General features: G+C 38.7%; 1 protein-coding gene across 4 annotated transcripts in view; it reads right to left on the bottom strand.

Moving 5' to 3' along the window:
* Window positions 1-3,901: 3,901 nt before the first annotated feature.
* Window positions 3,902-18,162, bottom strand: part of gpd2 (glycerol-3-phosphate dehydrogenase 2 (mitochondrial)) — a 128,024-nt gene continuing 113,763 nt past the window's right edge. For all 4 annotated transcript variants that reach the window (XM_043693788.1, XM_043693790.1, XM_043693789.1 and 1 more), the window contains one exon: window positions 3,902-9,669. In XM_043693788.1, the coding sequence (XP_043549723.1) occupies window positions 9,544-9,669 (126 nt within the window). In that variant the 3' untranslated portion in view covers window positions 3,902-9,543. The remainder of the gene's footprint in view (window positions 9,670-18,162) is intronic.

The raw sequence follows: 18,162 nt of genomic DNA, 5'->3' as shown, positions 1-18,162 counted from the left end.
GAGGCTTTGGAATGATACAGAAACAATTTTCCAGGATGTTGTTTCGTGTGGAGGGTATTAGCTGTGAGCAGAGTTTGGACAAACTTGGCTTGTTTTCACGTAAGCATTAAAGGATGAGGGGCAACCTGGTCAAAGTTTACAAAATTGACATGCATGGAGAGAGTGCATTATCTGAGACTTTTTTCCCCGGGTAGAAATGTCATTATTAGGCGATATAGGTTTAAGGAAAAAGGGGCTAAGTTTAAAGGAGCTATGAGAGACAGGTTTTTTTACACAGGGTGGGGCAAGCCCTTGGAGTGTGCTGCCAGAGGAGATGGTGGAGGCAGATACAATAGCAATGTTTAAGAGGTATCTTGACAGATATATAAATAGGCAGGGAATAGAGGGAAATGGACAGCATAGAGGCAAAAAGTTTTTAGTTTAGAAAGGCATCATATGTCAGTGCAGTTAAAGTGGGCTGAAGGGCCTGTTCCTGTGTTGTATTGTTCTCCTTCATTCCACATTGGCCTCAGCAGCTCTTTCAGAGGAGCCAGTCACATAAATTTCAATAATGAAAACATAAAATACTGGTGGAACTCAAAAGATCCAGCAGCATCTGTGAAGAGAGAAACATATTGAGTCCAACGACACTTCTTTGGAAGTGTGCAGTGGGACATGGAGCACTCTGATACTCTGCCTGACACCCCACCAGAGTCCAATCCAAGCATTGGATTTTACCTTCAGGAAGTCAAAGCTACACTCCATAATATTCCTAATGAAGCAATGAACCGTATTTTATCTACACGGCCTCACAACAGGGGTTGAGCAATGAAATCATCAGGCTTAGTTGCACAGAGTAGTCCTTGTCCCGCAAGTAACCACCCTTGAACAACATCCAGCACTTGAAATGAAACAGGAACCTGAGAGTTCTCATGGATATGGGCAGCATGGCAGCTTCCAGGATATCTGCTGCAGACAACTAAGATGTGATTTTTATGATCACAGATGACTCATACTTTGATGGAATGGAACCCTTGTTGTTGAAGCCAGCTGTGTTGTGACATGGCACCCCACTGCATTGTGTAGACAATCTATAGCATCCTTCTCCCATGGAAAACCAGCTATGTTGCTAAGGCTTACTACCTGGGCTGCAGCTAAGATTTCGACACGAGGAAATAAGGTGAAGCAGTGATCTGATACAAATGGCACCAGTAACAGTCTTGAGGCATTTGTAGGTTAAAGATTGAAAGATCCTACACAGGTCTCCATTGGATCCTTGAAAGCAGGAGCAAGTGAGGACTGCAGATGCTGAAGACCAGAGTTGAGAGTGTGGTGCTGGAAAAGCACAGCAGGTCAGGCAGCATCCTAGGAGCAGGAGAATCACGTTTTGGACATAATGAAGGGCTTATGCACGAAACGTCGATTCTCCTGCTCCTCGGATGCTGCCTGATCTGCTGTGCTTTTCCAGCACCACACTCTTGATCCTTGAAAGCAGCCAGTTGCATAAAAATTAGCAGTTGCTGTCACCTTGGTGGCCTCCGGGATGGTATTATTTTTTTCCTGTCTGAGGAAGCAGGCTGTACTTGTGAGCAATGTGAAGCCGTTCAAGAGGCATTTATATTAATCAGGCACTTACTCAGTATAAGTTACAGATCACATGTCCTACTCCAAAAGATGACAGAGTCCTATGACAATGTCTTAGGAACTCCTCCATCTGTGATAACACTACCGCCACTCATCTGGAGGAAATGGCTTTGAAGTTGATTGACTTTGAACCTCCTGTACCTCCTACAAATTCTGAGGGTAATCTTCAGTTGCGATACCTTCATGTGGAGGCTGTTCAGGTTGTGGCTGATCCTGTACCTGTTGGTGCATTTGTTCCTCCACAATTTCTCTCTGTCTTCATTGTCACTACAGTCACTTCATAATAATCCCTGCTGTGACTGGATCTATTGGTCACAGGCCAATGAATCCATATGGAAAATAATCAGAGACAAAATATTTCCTTGTGAATGTGAGTAGTGTTGTGCACACCACATGTGACTTGAGAGTTTACCATGGTTCTCAGCACAGTGGACATGGAGGACTCTAACAAATAGGATCATGGAATGCCTCTCCATGGACCCTTAACACATGGATCTTATTCTAATGTATGTAACACAGGCTATATCTGACAAATACTGCAGAGTATTGTAAATCCAGTAAGCTTATTGAAATCTTGTGTCTCCAACCCCAACCCTCCCACTTCCCCATCCTCCACCCTCCCTCACATAATCACCCAAGAAAGGCAATATTGCACATACAATCGTGTTTTTGAATACTTAAAAGTTCAAGATGAGAGGAAATCCACTCTACACCCATGCGCAGCCTTGGAGACCTTGGATTATTTTCATGAATTGCGACCTGCAGGTGCTACTTTTAAAGGCACCTGTGATTATTTCTGTTTTGCAGAGATATCAATGATCAATGTATAATGACCAATGACATGGTCAAGATCATTTGTGCCCAGAATTTGTATTTGACATAGTTAGTTACTGTATGTGGTTCACATGCAAAATTCTGTGATTGTAGGCATCATTAACCTGTAGTGTGTAAGCGCCTGATTAATACAAATGCCTCTTTATTGGCTTCACATTGCTCAGAAGCACAGCTCGCTTCCTAAGACAGGAAACAATAAACACGTTCTTCACCTACCCTGGGTGTTGGAACTGTAATTTATTCATTTCCACTGCATCTTTGGGGTTTGGATAAAAGTGGAAGGAAACAGAAGTAGCTCTTCACAGAATAATACAGAACTTTAGTCTATCAATTGAGATAACCCCCAATTCTTTTCCATTTTATTCTTCCTTGCATTGCCATCAGTTGAGTTTCCCAAACATTCCTACCCAATTATTTCAGGCAAGTCTTCATCTCACCACTTTAGCCCTATTCTCATCTCGTTATTAAAATCTTGGGTAGATAATCACATTTTCTCCCTTGATGTTGAAACTCTAACTTTTCTATTCTCACCAACTTTTACCAATGGATTCGCCAGTGCCTATCTCATTCAGGACTTGGCAAATTCTGTCCACTTTTAATGGAAACTATCATTCTGGCTGTCAAATTACACTCATTTCATAGTTGGAGTCCTTATGTATCATCACTGGTATGACAATGGAATTTAGTGCAACAATTTACTTCATTGACTCAAAAATAGATAAGGACTTATTACAGGAAAATAAATAGTAATAAAAATAAAATCAAAAGATATAATGCAATACTTTAAAATGAGGCCTGAATTACATTTAGTTAAATTATCACCAATTTGTTTATCATCATAGAATGATAAAACTAAAGGGGACATCATGTCTTTAGATTTTCGCCTGGACATGCACTCCAAAGATGGGAAACTGTCTGGAGTGGTGCAATCATCTGGGAGGGATGGAATAGACCTGTGCTATAGAGCCAGGGCCAGTGCCTCCAGAAGGAGATCAAACCAAGTGCCAAGGTGGGCTGTTGTAATGGCTTGACTCTGGGACTTTTTCCAGCTTTCATGCCACAACCCCGCACTCATATTCCTCTGTCACCACCTCACATGCCCCCACATAATTGCAGCCACCCTCTGTGTCTCTTCTAGCCGCAATGCCAACCAATATCCTGACCCATCAACCTATGCCCTTTCAGCCTCCATGGCAATCTACTCAGTATCCATCATGAGTGAACTTCAGAAGCCCTGCTGAGGTGAAAAAAATAGCTCTACATACCTTCAATGTGAGAATCGAAAGTAGTTACTGCTAACAGCACTCATCACACAATGTGTCTATAGTTTTCCAGATACTCAGTTAATTTTCAGACATACAGAGACTATAATTGCTGAATGTCTTACACAATATGATTCACATTAATTATACAAGAGTTTTGCAAGAATGAATCAAAAGAAATGCACATTACGAATGTTCTTTTTTATTCCAAAATTATGCGCAGTCCATTTATACACCCATAATTTTACTTGTTAGAAATAAAAAGATACAAAAGTTAAAAGTCATCACAGTGTTAACAGCTTTATTCACAACAAAATTCTGCAGAACAGCCATGTGTAAAGATATTTTGATCTTCTGCATCATTTGCCACAAACAAAATTTTTGGTTTATCTTCAGTACAATGTAATTAAAATCTGGTGGTTTTTTTTTAAGGTCTTCTTCAAATTAAATTTCCTCTTCAGTGCTATCATATGGAATACATTTTACATAATAAGAATGTGCCTTTAGAATTCATGGCATGTTGCTAAGAGTGTGAAAGGAATTCACATTTCAGATTACAAAACACATTCTTGTGGAAATTTCAAAAACAATGTTTAATTTGTGTTATACTTTTTAAAACAAAATCATAAGTTGTAAATGTACTTATTGACTTGCATTTCTGTTTAGAATCCTATAAATATCAGCAGCCTGGCCTTTGATTTACCACTACATTTCTGATGAGATGTTGTTTTAATGTGCACTAATGCAAATGCAGTAGCAGAATTAACTTGACTCTTGAGAAAACTGGAAGTCAAGAGCTGTGCAAACTTCATGAATTAACTCAAGTTGAAAAATTTCCTGCAAATTTTCAAAAACTATTTCTGAATGAGTTTAATGTTAAACGGCAATGAATGGTCCACATTTTTACAGTAACAATCACTATCTGTGCTTTCACTTTAAATAGCATTAAACATAAGACATAAATACAGTGCATGAATATTTTAAATATATATTGCTAATGTTTATAAACTTAATGAAAGTCCACAAAATTGTTTAGTATTTCACTAGATACAGTGTATGGAAATACTTACATACATAAGATGGGACTCTGAGGGACATAAATTTCCTTTCTGCGTAAATCACAAACAAAGTTTACACACTATAAAAGCAGCAGCTAATGAATGTCCAAATATTCCGACATGCAATGATAAGTATGCTAAATGGTGACATCTGAGTACAAAACAAACTTTTTCTTGAATTCCGCATTAGTGGTGTGTCTATTTAATACGTGCTCAGATAAAAATATTCTAAATTGCAAATGTACCTATTGCCTTGTATTTCTGATTTAAGTGTAATAGTTACAATAAAGTTCAACACATAATTTGAACGTATTGGAATTCTACGAAATGCAAGCAAACTAAAAGGTTCACTAATTACAAAAATAACTGGAAAAAAGCATAAAGGCAACTGTGGTAAACAGAAACCAGCATGCCAATGCACGAACATTGTAATGAATAATTCAGTCAAGGAAAATGCCAAAAAACACTGACAGATTTAAGTTTTCTTTTAAACCACCTTCATTAATTATAACTGATTGGATTACTTTGGTAGTGGATGCAAGATATGGTGAGGTGTGGTATGGAGGTATTGGGAGCCAAGAGAGTTGGAAAGATGTGGACATTTACTTGGTTCTTTTTAAATGTTGTGATGAGAAAGGCTAATTCTGCAATTTTTAATACTATGACAACACAAAATTGTGTGCGCCAAAAAGGAAATAAACATAAAGAATAAACGGCTTTTCAATACACCATCTAGTGGAATATGAATTTAATACCCTCTCTAACTCAAATAATTTTGGTGAGTTATAAGCTTAAGCTGAATTATTTCAGGTCAGTTATTAGTAGATATTGTATTACATGAACCACAGAAGTACACAGACACACATCCATTGTGACCAGACTTAAACAATCCTATGTCCACTACACTTTATGTTTCCAAAATCATTTGTGTTGCTCAAAATACCAGTACTTTGTGATACAATCCTTCAAATTGCTTTACCCTACCACTGAAACTAAATGCTTATATTTCACAAACTTGCTTTTCTCATCCACAATCTTATGGTCAGGATAATAGTAAGTAACGTTACTCATGAAGAAAGGGATGTATCTCCTGAGTAAGAAGTAACTAGTGTGGCCTAGATATATTTGTAAGTCATAGGGGTGTTACAGGAATAATGTTTGAGAGCTTGATCAGGCAGTAGAAGACGTCCTCTACAGGGATATTCTCCATAGAAACCAAACAGCGAAGTTTGAGTGTATAAGAATTCAACATTTGTCACCTCCACCAAATCCCATCCCACTGGAGAACAAGGCTTTGGCCTCTGTCCCACAGACTCTATTATGTGTATTGTGCTACATAAATTATTACATATGAATACAAGTACAGTGTAAAATATTTTGCCATATGAAGCTTGTAGTGTTGGGAAGGAATTAGTTTAACTTTTCATGCTCTAGGGAAATGGAGTAGAAGAGCAGTTCAATAGCAGTTATTCTATTTTCTGCTTTGTTCCCACCAATCCCTGATTTTACCATTACCAATAATGATGCTGAAAGAGGTATATATTGGATTCAGACAGAAACTACCTGTATAAATAATAACGAGGGTCTTATAAGGTGAGCAAGATTCTGAAGGCATTTAAAGTGTGGCTTATGTGGGGAAGCAGCTTTCACAGCAAGTGGAAAGCTCAGAAGGGCAGTTATGATTTTCAAAGTTCATGTTTCAAGTCCAGTGACCCTTCTTCAGACTTGGTCCTCTCCAAAGATGCTGCAGACCTGCTAAATTTCTCTAGCAATTTGGTTTTTTTTGCAGATTTCCAGCAACAGCAGTTCTTTGTTTTACATTATCATGGTTTTCAAAGTTGCGGTCTCTGCCCTCTTCCTTTCCGTAGACCTTAATGGAATCACCTTGTTGCTATATACCTGCAAACATTTCTGCATCTGACAGCAGCCTAATCTTCTAATGCATCCAACATCCATCCCATCATATCTTCCAAATTTTTCACATATTTATTATCTCTTTCCTGCACTTAAAGATGCAATGTGTTTGCCAATGTTATTCCAATTTGCAGAACAAATTGGGTCAATAAGCATAACAGAAGTGTACACTAAGAGAATGACACTTTGCAATTTTAACAGAAAATCTAAAAGAAAATTGAGTGAGAAATTAGTTGGTCAACCAGAGCACAACCCGTGTGTGAATGAAATGTACTGGAATCATTTGGCCCAAATATTGTGAATCTTGGGCCTCATTTAATTGTTGTGCCAAGGTTGAATGACTGACAAGCCTCCAGACACAGTAAACTGGTCACTGTACGGAAAGTTTGGGTCTCCAGTAAACCTTTCGAATGGAAGAAGACAATGCAAGAGTAAGTTTAAAATGATTGACCTAACTTTTTGCCAATAGTCTCCAGCAGTACCTTTAATGGCCAATGGTTAAACGCATGAGAGAATTTCCAGCAGAACTGGCCTAATTTTTGAATTGTTGAATGGTGACAGGTTTTGTGGAAATGTGCATGAAATAGTCTTTGGGTATCTCACTAGAACAGTCAAGGAGCGAACACATTTTAAAATTCAAAATAATATTTCTGGGTCTCTTAAGTCACAGAAAGCTGTGCCCCAAAATGATTTTTATTTGCCTGAAAAAGCTGCCTGGATGACAGGACAGATCTCTCCCTCAATAAGTTGTTGTGACATGAAACAGTTTTTACAATTCAGTTTTGGATTTTGCCAACTTATGAAAACACACATTGGGCAGATGAAATCGTATTTCTCACCCAATTCCTGTCTACCTCCACGTTGATCAGTGCTGAACATGTGGCAAGTGACAACCCGACACAACCCGACCGTGAAGTCACGATCAATCTTTTAAATGTCTGCTGAATTGAGAATTTCCTCAATATTGATATTCTCAGTGAGGTGGGTCAGACTGTGGAGCCTTTGTAAAACAAATTAGATCAGTTGGTTGAGTGTCTTAGAGAAGCCCGTGGTAAAGTTGGGAACCATTTGATAATATGTTCAACAGCTTTTGACAACTTCAAATGTGCTAATGTAATGATGCATGAAATGTATGTATATTTTTATTGCAGTGATTTTTCCGAGGGCTCTCTCTTTAATAGGGATGTGACAGCATTCAGATGTTTTCAAGCAAATTGTCCAGTAGTTAAAATACCCTTTTACAGTCAAAAGTACTGGAAATTGGATTTTAATGTGTCATCTGGACAATGTGCCATAATATTTATATTGACTTAAAGTTGAGACATTTGTTGAGTATTTGAAATAGGTGAACAGACTTCTTTGATTGGAACATTGAAGCGGTTGAAAAAAATTTGTTTATTTGTGGAAATTTTGTTTATTCAGTTGTCCAATAGAATCTCAATATGGCTGAGCTCCAATCCATAGTAAATAGACTTAGGCTCAGCAGAAGTTGTTTACATAGCTGTGAAGAGGGCTTGGGACTTTTTTTAACTGACAATTTTTGGACAGATTAAAAAAAAAGCTTTCAAAAATATTTATGCCAACAGATTCATCAGCATTTTAGAGTAGAGAGTATTTTCAGGACAAATTATAATTCCTGTTTAGAGTCTGAATGGATTTTCTTTCAAATTTCATAATCATTTTAAAGATTTTCCAGTGTTATTAGAAGGCTTATCGGTTGTGTCAATAGCAGAAACAGTGGGAGCATGAAGCAGGCATTAGAGATATGACAGGGTATGGCAGGGATTTGAATGTATGAAACAGACATGGGAGATACTGGAGGGTGCATGAAGTGTTGGTGAGAGTGGATGGTGAGCGAAGGTTGTCACGCCTTTTGGGCGTCCATAGATTGAGCTAATAGTCAGTGAATGAAGATGACCTTTGATTATGTCTCTGTCCCTACCCAGGGACTGCAAAGGATTGCCGTGGTCCTGACTCCAGTCCTCATCCAACCCGCCCCCAATTCCACAGGATGAAAATAATAGATGTGAGGACATGCACTTAGACTTCAGGAACACAATATCAGCAAACTGCTGAACATGATTCCAAAGCCAATGACAAAAATCTAGCCCATTAAGCCAGAAAAATCAGTGACTCCTTGTAAACCTACTATTAAACATTATACTTGCATCAATTCTAACCAAAGTTTATGAAAGAAGAATTGAAGATTAGGAGGTGGGACACATGAATAAGTACGGTCTTCTTTGATAAACCCCATTTTGGCATGAGAAAACTGTTGATTACAAAATGAAATATTTAAAGCCATTGGGTTATCAAAGTTGTGCAATAAACAAATAGCTGAAATGGACAGTGCAAATGGATTATATTATATCAAAACTCATCTTCCAGGAGCAGAATGGAGAGAACTTATTTCCCAAAGAGAATGCTCTTCAAACAAAATCCTTAAGACATTTTTAAAGTTACTTTACAATCACCTTGGCACAGACATATACTCTCCCTCTTCACAAGCAGGATGGAGGATAAATGTTGCACAATGATCCATTATTCCATACTGCATTAACTCATTTGTTGAAATATAAAAGATTTTAAAGTTTATCAAAATTTACACTGAATATAAAGATGTTATATTTGAATAATTTACTAAAATAATGCAATAATCAGATTGCTATGAAATACAATGGCCAAAGGAAAAGATGTTGAGACAGAAGTCACAGAATTTCATGCACTTTGTATGTTCAACAGGATAAAGCCTAAATAATGCAAAGAAAAGTCCCGCAACAAGCTTTGAGTTAGCAGTTGTATCAGCAACAGAAATTCTTGCTTTCTCCTTTAGCCAATTTAGGGAGCAAGACTCACAAGCCTCCTCCACTGCGGTGCACAGGAATAGGCTCTTCATTAACCAGATTCTCTTCCGCAGATTTCATCAAAATATCCAACCTATTTCCAGATATTGCGCCATTCTGGATTGCACTCATCAACTAAAACAAAAAGGAATTGAGGGAAATCTTTTAACAAAAATTCAAATTACTGATCACATAGTTTATTAATTTATTAACTGATAAGGTACGCAATGTGGTTCTATTGCAAACACAAAATCTTGTATTCTTGCTGAAATTAAGTTGAATTGTTAGGACTGCATTCTTTGTTAATAAATCCATATTTGTTAATAGAACCAGACATTTGGCCCATTTATCCTTCCCTGCCATTAAATAAGATGGCTAATTTAGTTCTGACCTTAACTCCACTCTTGTGTCCATCCACACCAATAATCTTTGATTCTCTTGGACATCAAAAGTCTGTCTAACCCAGTATGCATATATTCATTGATGTTGCCTTTACAGCCCTCAACAGAAGAAAAACCCCAAGACTAATGTCACTGAGAAAAAAAAAACTTCCTCATCTTTGTCTTACATGAGAAACCACTTATTTTTCAAACTATATTCTTAGTTCTTGACTCCCCAAAGAGAACAAACATCCTCTCAGCATCTACCTCATCAAGTCCCCTTTGAATCTTATCTTTCACTAGGTCACCTCACAGTTTTCTATGAATACAGACCCAACCTGCTCACCATTTCTCATAGGAAACCGTTCATCAATGGAATCAGTCTAGTGAACCTTCCAAAATGTTTCTTTAAGATTTATTCTTTTTAGACAAAGGTGTAGTGCCGTAAGACATCTCTGGTATGCAGACATCATGCTTAAAGGCAAGGAATCTTACTTTAAATTTGATTCAGGGATATATTTGTCCATTCTTTTGGACTCTACACTGATTAAGGTCTGTCTCCCATTCAACTTCAGGGTGGAGGAAGTATTCAAATTAGAGTGGGAGGGAAAATGCAAGCTTTTTCTCAGCAAAATGGGAGAGAGATCAGTGATACTTTGTATGGTATTAATAATCAATACTCTTCTTAATCAAACAGAAATGCTTATGTTGCTTCGAATCTTTTCATGGTGTGCTGAATGAATTGCTACTGCAGAAACTTTATCCCTAGGACCACAAGATGATCATGCAGATCCTTCATTTCTCTTATAAATGACCAGAAGCAGTGGGGCAAAATGCCACCAAGAATGAAGGTGACTTACCTTAGGAGAATATTCTTAGGAGAGAAAACTCCTTGGGTCGTCAGTCATGCATGAAAGAGGTCTCAGAACTTTGAAGACTCATGAGCATTAACTGTTTGGGTCGTATGGATAATCTCCTATCTCTACTGGCAGAAATTAACTAAAGCTTACAGCAATGAACAAGGAACATCAAGATCAACTTGATACATTCAAAGAAAATCCTCAAATTGTGTAAACATTCCATTGAAAGGTACCTCAACAACTGAAAGCAGCTAATTAAAGCTATCCAAGGAGAATGAGATGTTAATTTAAAAGTGGATCAAAAGTCAATTTTTAAAGGTCAGAGGTTATTTATCTGTAGAAATGTAAACTAGAGTCTATAAATGAGTAAAGGATAAGATGCCAAAACTGCAGAATTTGTAGATTTGAGGAGTGGCCTATAAAAATGTAAAGTTGTGCATCAAAGGAGCCCAAAAGTAGTAAATTTAAACAAGAGTTGGAGAAATGTCATTACTTCAAAGAGACTGCTGAACGAAAAAAACTATGTACTGGCAGTCACACAATTCTATAAAGACACCCAAAGGGATTCACACATTGAAACTGGTACAACAAGACAGTGAGAACATGTTACCATAAGGTGATAAGAAATAGGAGTAGGCCATTCAGCCCCTTGAGCCTGCTCTACCATTCAATAGGATCATGGCTGATCTAACATTCCTTGCATTCACTTTCGTGCCTTTTCTCCATAACTCTTGATTCCCCAACATAAGGCATCTCAGCCTTAAATATATACAAGGTCTCTGTTCCACAGCTCTGTATAGTAAGGAATTCCAAAGACACCCACTCCTTGAGTAAAATAAATTCCTCCTCATCTCAGTCTTAAATTGGTGTCCCTTTATTCTGAAACTCTATCCCCTAGTCAAAATCTTTCTGATGAGGGAAAACATCCTCTCAGCATTTACCCTGTCAAGTCCCTTAAGAATACCAAACTTCAGTGAGTAGTGTCCTAAACTTAGCCTTTGTTCATAAGACAATCCCTCCATACCAGGGACCATCCTTGCGAATCTTCTCTGAACTGCGAGATTAAATGATATCTTTTTTTGAATAAGGGGACCAAAACTATGCACAGTATTTGAGATGTGTTCTCACCGGATTGTTGTATAGCTGTAATACAAGAATGCACATTTACTATACCACATCTGGCAAAAGTGAATTAGAATCCCTACTGTGTGGGAACAGGCCCTTCGGCCCGACAAGTCCACACCGATCCTCTGAAGAGTATCCCACCCAAACCCATTCCCCTATATTTATCCCTGACTCATGCACCTAACCTATACATCCATGAACACTATGGGCAATTTAGCACAGCCAATTCACCTAACTTCCACATCTCTGGATTGTGGGAAGAAACCCACACAGACACAGAGAGAATATGTAAACTCCACACAGTCACCCGAGGCTGAAATCGAACCTGGGTCCCTGGTGCTATGAGGCAGCAGTGCTGACCACTGAGCCACCATGCAGCTCCAAAAGGTGGCTACAGATCAACTACCATATATACTCGTATATAGGTCAAACTTTGAAGACCATTTTTTTAAACTGAAATTAGGGGGTCAACTAACAGACAAGGTATTGTTGTTGAGGGGATGAAATTCATGTTTGGTATGAGTCAAAACATTGACAAACAAGTGCCAGATCTTTATATAAAATAATAAACAGCAAAAGGAAAAAAAATGGTCATTATTGAATATTTATCTACAAAATAACTGTCTCCATTCTGCCTGTTATGGTAGAATGGTACTGTCATACCATATTCCAGTTACTTATACCGTAAAGTGCATGTAGGTCTACACATATGTACATACGTTAATAGGCAAACCAGCAGGTGGTCAGGCCATCTAATGGGGGTATTTGTACAACACACAATTCATGACATAAAAGAGGAGTAGTAAAAACAACAAAAAAGACTGATAGCATCTTAATGAAAAAACTGCATGAAACTGTTAATATACGGTAAAAACTACATCAAAAACTGTTATTCACAGCAAAAATCTCTTCTCACCATATATCAATTATTATGGGATAGCTGCTTAAAGTAAAAGTTAAATGCAAAAGTCCATTAGGATCCTTCAAATTCACTGTCCTCATCAGTTGCACCACTGAATAATTAATTCCAGTTGTCTGGGTCAAGCATATTGCCGTATGGATCATCCTCATCTGCAGTCTCAAGGGGATCATCAATTGATTTGTCATCACTTCCATCTGACCATAAACAGTCATCCTCTGTACCATCTGAAGCATTAGAAATTCCACATTTTTGAAGGCTTTCACAATAATTTCAGTTTTCATCTCCTTCTAGGACTGAACAATCCACTTACATACAGTTGCAAGTAATGGCGCGTGCATGTTGCCACCCTTTGTGAAGCTCTTTTCCCCTTCTTGCATCCAAATGTCCCAATTCTTCCGTACTGAGTCCTTAAAAGGTTTATTGATGCTAACATCTAGTGGCTGCACTATGCTTGTACAGCCTCAGGGAATCATTGCAATGTCAGTATTGTTAGCTCAAAGTTCACTGATAACACTTTTCACTATGTGTGATCTGAACACATCCCAAACCAGAAAGCTTTTTTTCCTTTCTAAATTCACCTGGTCGCATATTCTAGACCTCCCTAATCCAATTAATGCAGCCACCTTCATCCATCTGCCCTTTTTCATCGATGAGGACAACAACGCCTTTTGGAAATTTCTGTTTGGGCAGATTTTCTGCTTAAATATCACCATAGGCTTTAACTTTGTTCCATCTGCCATACAACCAAGTACCAAAGTGAATTGAATCCTTTCATGACCAGTAGTCTTAACCAAAATTGTTTTTGCTCCAATCTTGTCCACAGTTCTGTTCCCTGGTGTATCAAAGTTAATTGAGGTTTCGTCCATATTGCTAACGCATGCGAACCTTTACCCATTTTTCTTCCAGCTTCTGGATCGATGCCTCAGAGATCGGTGTTGGGACTACAATTATTTACAATTTATATACATGATTTGGAGTTGGGGATCATGTGTACAGTGTCAAAATTTGCCAATGACACTAAGAGGAGTGGCAGAGCAAAGTATGCACTGTGAAACTTTGCAGAGGAACATATATACATTGAGTGAGTGGGCAAAGGTTGGTTGGGTTGGTTCGTCCGGGTGGCCCAGAGGTGCTCTCTGAATCGCTCCGCAAGTAGCGGCCTGTCTCCCCAATATAGAGGAGGCCACACCGGCTGCAGCGGATGCAGTAGATGATGTGGCAGATGGAAGACAATGTTATTAAATGTAAAGTCACACATTTTGGTAGGAATAACAGCAAAATAGATTACATGAATGGTAAAAAGTTGCAGCATGCTGATTTGTAGAAGGACCTGGGTATCCTTGTGCATGAATCATAGAAGGTTGGTCTGCAGGTACAACAAGTAATTAGGAAGTCAGATGGAATTTTGTCCTTCATTGCAAAAGAGATTGAGGTTAAAAGCAGAGAGTCATGTTACAGCTATACAAAGTGCTGGTGAGGCCACACCTGGAGGACTGTGTGTAGATTTGGTTTCCTTACTAAAGAAAAGGATGTACTGGCACTGGAGGGGGCGCAGAGGAGGTTCACTAGTTGATTCTGGAGTTAAGGGGGTTGGCTTATGAGGAGAGACTGAGTAGATTGGGATTACATTCAATGGAATTCAGAAGAATGGAGGTGGACATTATAGAAACATATAAACATATGAAGAGAATCCATAAAATAGAAATAGATAGGATGTTTCCACTGGTGGGCAAGACTAGGACAAGAGGGCATGACCTCAAGATTCGAGGAAGCAGGTTTAGAATTGAACTGAGAAGGAACTTCTTCACCCAGAGGATTGTTACCCAATGGAATTCCTTGGCCAGGGAAGTAGTTGATGCTACTTCAGTAATCGCTTTTAAAGCTAAGGGACATACTTTTTTGAAAAATAAAGGAATTAAAGGATATGGTCAGAATGTGGGTAAGTGGAGCTGAGTCCACGAAAAGATTAGCCATGATCTTATTGAATGGCAGTGCAGACTCGAAGGGCCGAACTGCCTACTCCTGCTTCTAGTTTTTCTGTTCTTATGTTCTGATTACAAAGCGTTGGAACTCTATTGACTTGTCATTACATTCTAATGGTAGACATTGAGCAATCTTGGCTTTCTGTCTAAGCACTAAATCATACCTTTTCATAAACTTACTGTGCCATCCAGCACTGGCTTTGAAATCAATTAATCCATTTTTTAAAGTTCTTTTTTGGCGCACATACTTATACATTGTCAAGTCACTATCCTCCCATTCTGACGATACCGAATTACCCAGTCAGCAACCTTTTGGCCACTTGTTCAACTTTCCTCAGTTGGCATACTTCTGTTTTGGCATAGCCTTTAACTGTGTAGCTTTTTTCCTCCAATTTTGAACAAGTTTTCTAGAAACAAAGAACTCCCTTGTAGCCCCGCTATTGTTGTTCTTCTCTGCACCTTCAATAACTTTTAGTTTAAAGTGCGCTGTTTACTTGTTTCTTCATGATGGTACTATATCAGAAAAAAATTTGGGGAGCTTTACAATAACTTCAGAGCACAACTGTATGTGACACCTACTTTTAAGAATCTGAGGCAACAGCAGGAAGACAAGGTTGAAGGCTGCCATAAGGTACCGTAGATATTTGCGTTTGCAGGTCAAATATATGGAATTTTGTCCTTCATTGCAAAAGAGGTTGAGGTTAAAAGCAGAGAGTAATGTTACAGCTATACAAGGTGCTGGTGAGGCCACACCTGGAGGACTGTGTGTAGATTTGGTATCCTTACTAAAGAAAAGGATGTACTGGCACTGGAGTAAATATATATACACTTAATAAATATTTACATAAATAAATATATACTTACCAACATTCAATTTAACAATTTGAAAATCGCGTTGCACAAATATACTGGTGCGTATAACACAGGTATTGCATTTGAATCAAAAAAATGTGCCCTTTAAGGCTACATACATGGTCAGGAAGAGAGCACTGAAAACTAGGGTCAATTTATACATGAGGTATGTGAAAAATACAAGTTTTTTTGGCCAAAAAGGAGTTGACTTATTGAAGAGATCAACCTATACACGAGTATATATGGTATCCGAAGAATTACTTACAATAGCTATTTCTTCCCATTGCCAATGGGACTTCTCTAAAGAAACTGCCGGATGCTAATGCTGAACTTGTAAGCAAGTCTGCAGATCTTTATGGATTACTCCAGAAACCATATTCACTCCCTTAAAGTAAAACCACATTGTACTGTTTGTTTGAATCCAAAACTTTGTACAACCATGAAGAAAAATGAGGAGAATATGAGATTATCATCAGCACTGTGTAGGAAATAAAGACAGAGTGAATGTGAGACATTTGCGAAGCATTAACACTTATGAACTATAACTACATACAGAAATGTGTCAGAGCAGGTATCAATCTGTGTGATCATAGCTCCTTATGTAGATTCTCAGTAGCTATTGTCAGAGTATTGCTTCAGTTTACCCTTTGTTCTACATCTCCCTGCATGTTTGATCTTCCCACAAACCGTTCACCACGATCTATTTTCAGCTTCCATCTAATTCCTACACTCCACTCCTACCATTTCTTTCACACAATAGAATCAATCTCCACAGTCTTCTGGAGGACATGTAGCAAGTATGTTCTCCCTGATCATCTATTCAGACGGAAAAACAGTGGTTTCACTGGGATAGCAGCTTCACAAAACAGCTGGATCCTATGCAGTGACACTGAGGATGACCTGCATACAAGGATAATGAAAATCAATTTAGGAAAGTTAGTTCTAGAGATGAATCTGCAGGACCCAAACTATTACAATCTCATGAAGAGAAAGCCAACAAAGCAAAATGCTCATTCACATGTTCTTCCACGCTGCACACTGGGGAAGGGTTAAAGCATTAGCTTGAGAAAATAAAACTCGTATCAAGAACCTTGCCTTGACAATGAAAAAGCTATTCAACACCATCTCCAGGAATAAATCAGTTGATGAAAAGATCACGAAAGGAGATAAAGAGATGAGTTCTTTACTTAGTTTAGAGCAAGGAATTCTCTTTCTATAGGTAGTGCTAATATTGCCATATTTGCATTAGCTTATGTCTTCTCCTTTGTTGACAATTACATCCCCAGGAACTTCATCAGAAAATAGGATTGTACCATCATTACCAGCAGAACAAGCTTGAAGATTTGAGGGCAGTAGGACCCTTATGGATGCCTGTATAAGGTTTGGGACATGTAGAAAGTTGGTGCATCCTACTTTGCTGATTCCTACTGACAATGATGACTGTGTATGTGCACTAAAGAGCATGTCAATACAGCAATACTGATAGTCTCTGGCTCTAGCTGAAATGCCAATGTGCTGACATGCACAGCAAGGCAATGAAGGAATGCTGTAAACACACAGTAGGTGCTAAGTGAGTGAGCAGGAAGAGAGCAAGTGAGGCATCCCTGAGATTTCACATGGTCTAATAGAGGAGCTGGGTGCCTGTACCTGAGCAAAGTGTCTCTGTTGCAACCTTTCAATGCTAGATGCTACAGCACCATATAATACAGATCTGGGTTTCCTAAGCAGCCTGCCAGTGAATTGAAGAGATGACATGCTGGTCATGAGGGACTGGCAAATGCCAGGTGCCAATGTCTGTGGATGAGGATTGAAAACAGAAACCAACTAACGAAGAAGAAATACTTGCAGAACACAACGGGGTGGTACGCTGTTTCTGGAAACAGCAATCTGTGTGTGTGCAGAAAATAAGAAACCAGTTTTCGCAGGCTTGTTTTGTACACATCATCCAGACTAACAAAATAGCTGACAGGGGCAAAAGTGGCAGACAGTGTGAGATGCTAGTGGACATGGGAGCCTCCATATCTATTAATGACCTACGTCTGCCCACAACTCAAAAAATGATTTTTGTGAAGGGGATTAATGGACAATGAACCCCTGTGTACTTGAGTGAGACCACTCTAGTATAAATAATGAAGGAACTATTATGGGAAATGATTTAATGAAGGAGTACAAAGTTCTTATACACCGTGGAAAGGGTGAATTAATCTGGCCTTGACCCGATGGGAGAAAGGAAAAAAATGGGGACTTATGTGAGCCACTTGAGCACTGTCCAAGCCGCCTCCTCTATGGGACACGATTGGTAGCTAGACAATAATAGCTTTGGTGCCATGTACACCCAGGGGAATGGGTGAAGACGAAGTTAGATACAGGCTTGATTAAAATCTACCCCATGGCCGTGGAGGGTCCAGAACACAAACTGCATCACCAATACCCCATAAAACCTTAAGCCAGAAGGGCGGTTGTGGAAATTGTGAAAAGATTAGTGGACAGGGGAATTCTCCAAGACA

The sequence above is a fragment of the Chiloscyllium plagiosum genome, chromosome 7 (genome assembly GCF_004010195.1).
Source record: "Chiloscyllium plagiosum isolate BGI_BamShark_2017 chromosome 7, ASM401019v2, whole genome shotgun sequence".
Classification (NCBI taxonomy): Eukaryota; Metazoa; Chordata; class Chondrichthyes; order Orectolobiformes; family Hemiscylliidae; genus Chiloscyllium; species Chiloscyllium plagiosum.
Note: the sequence above shows the minus strand (reverse complement) of the source record. Positions and strands in the feature narration are given on the sequence as shown.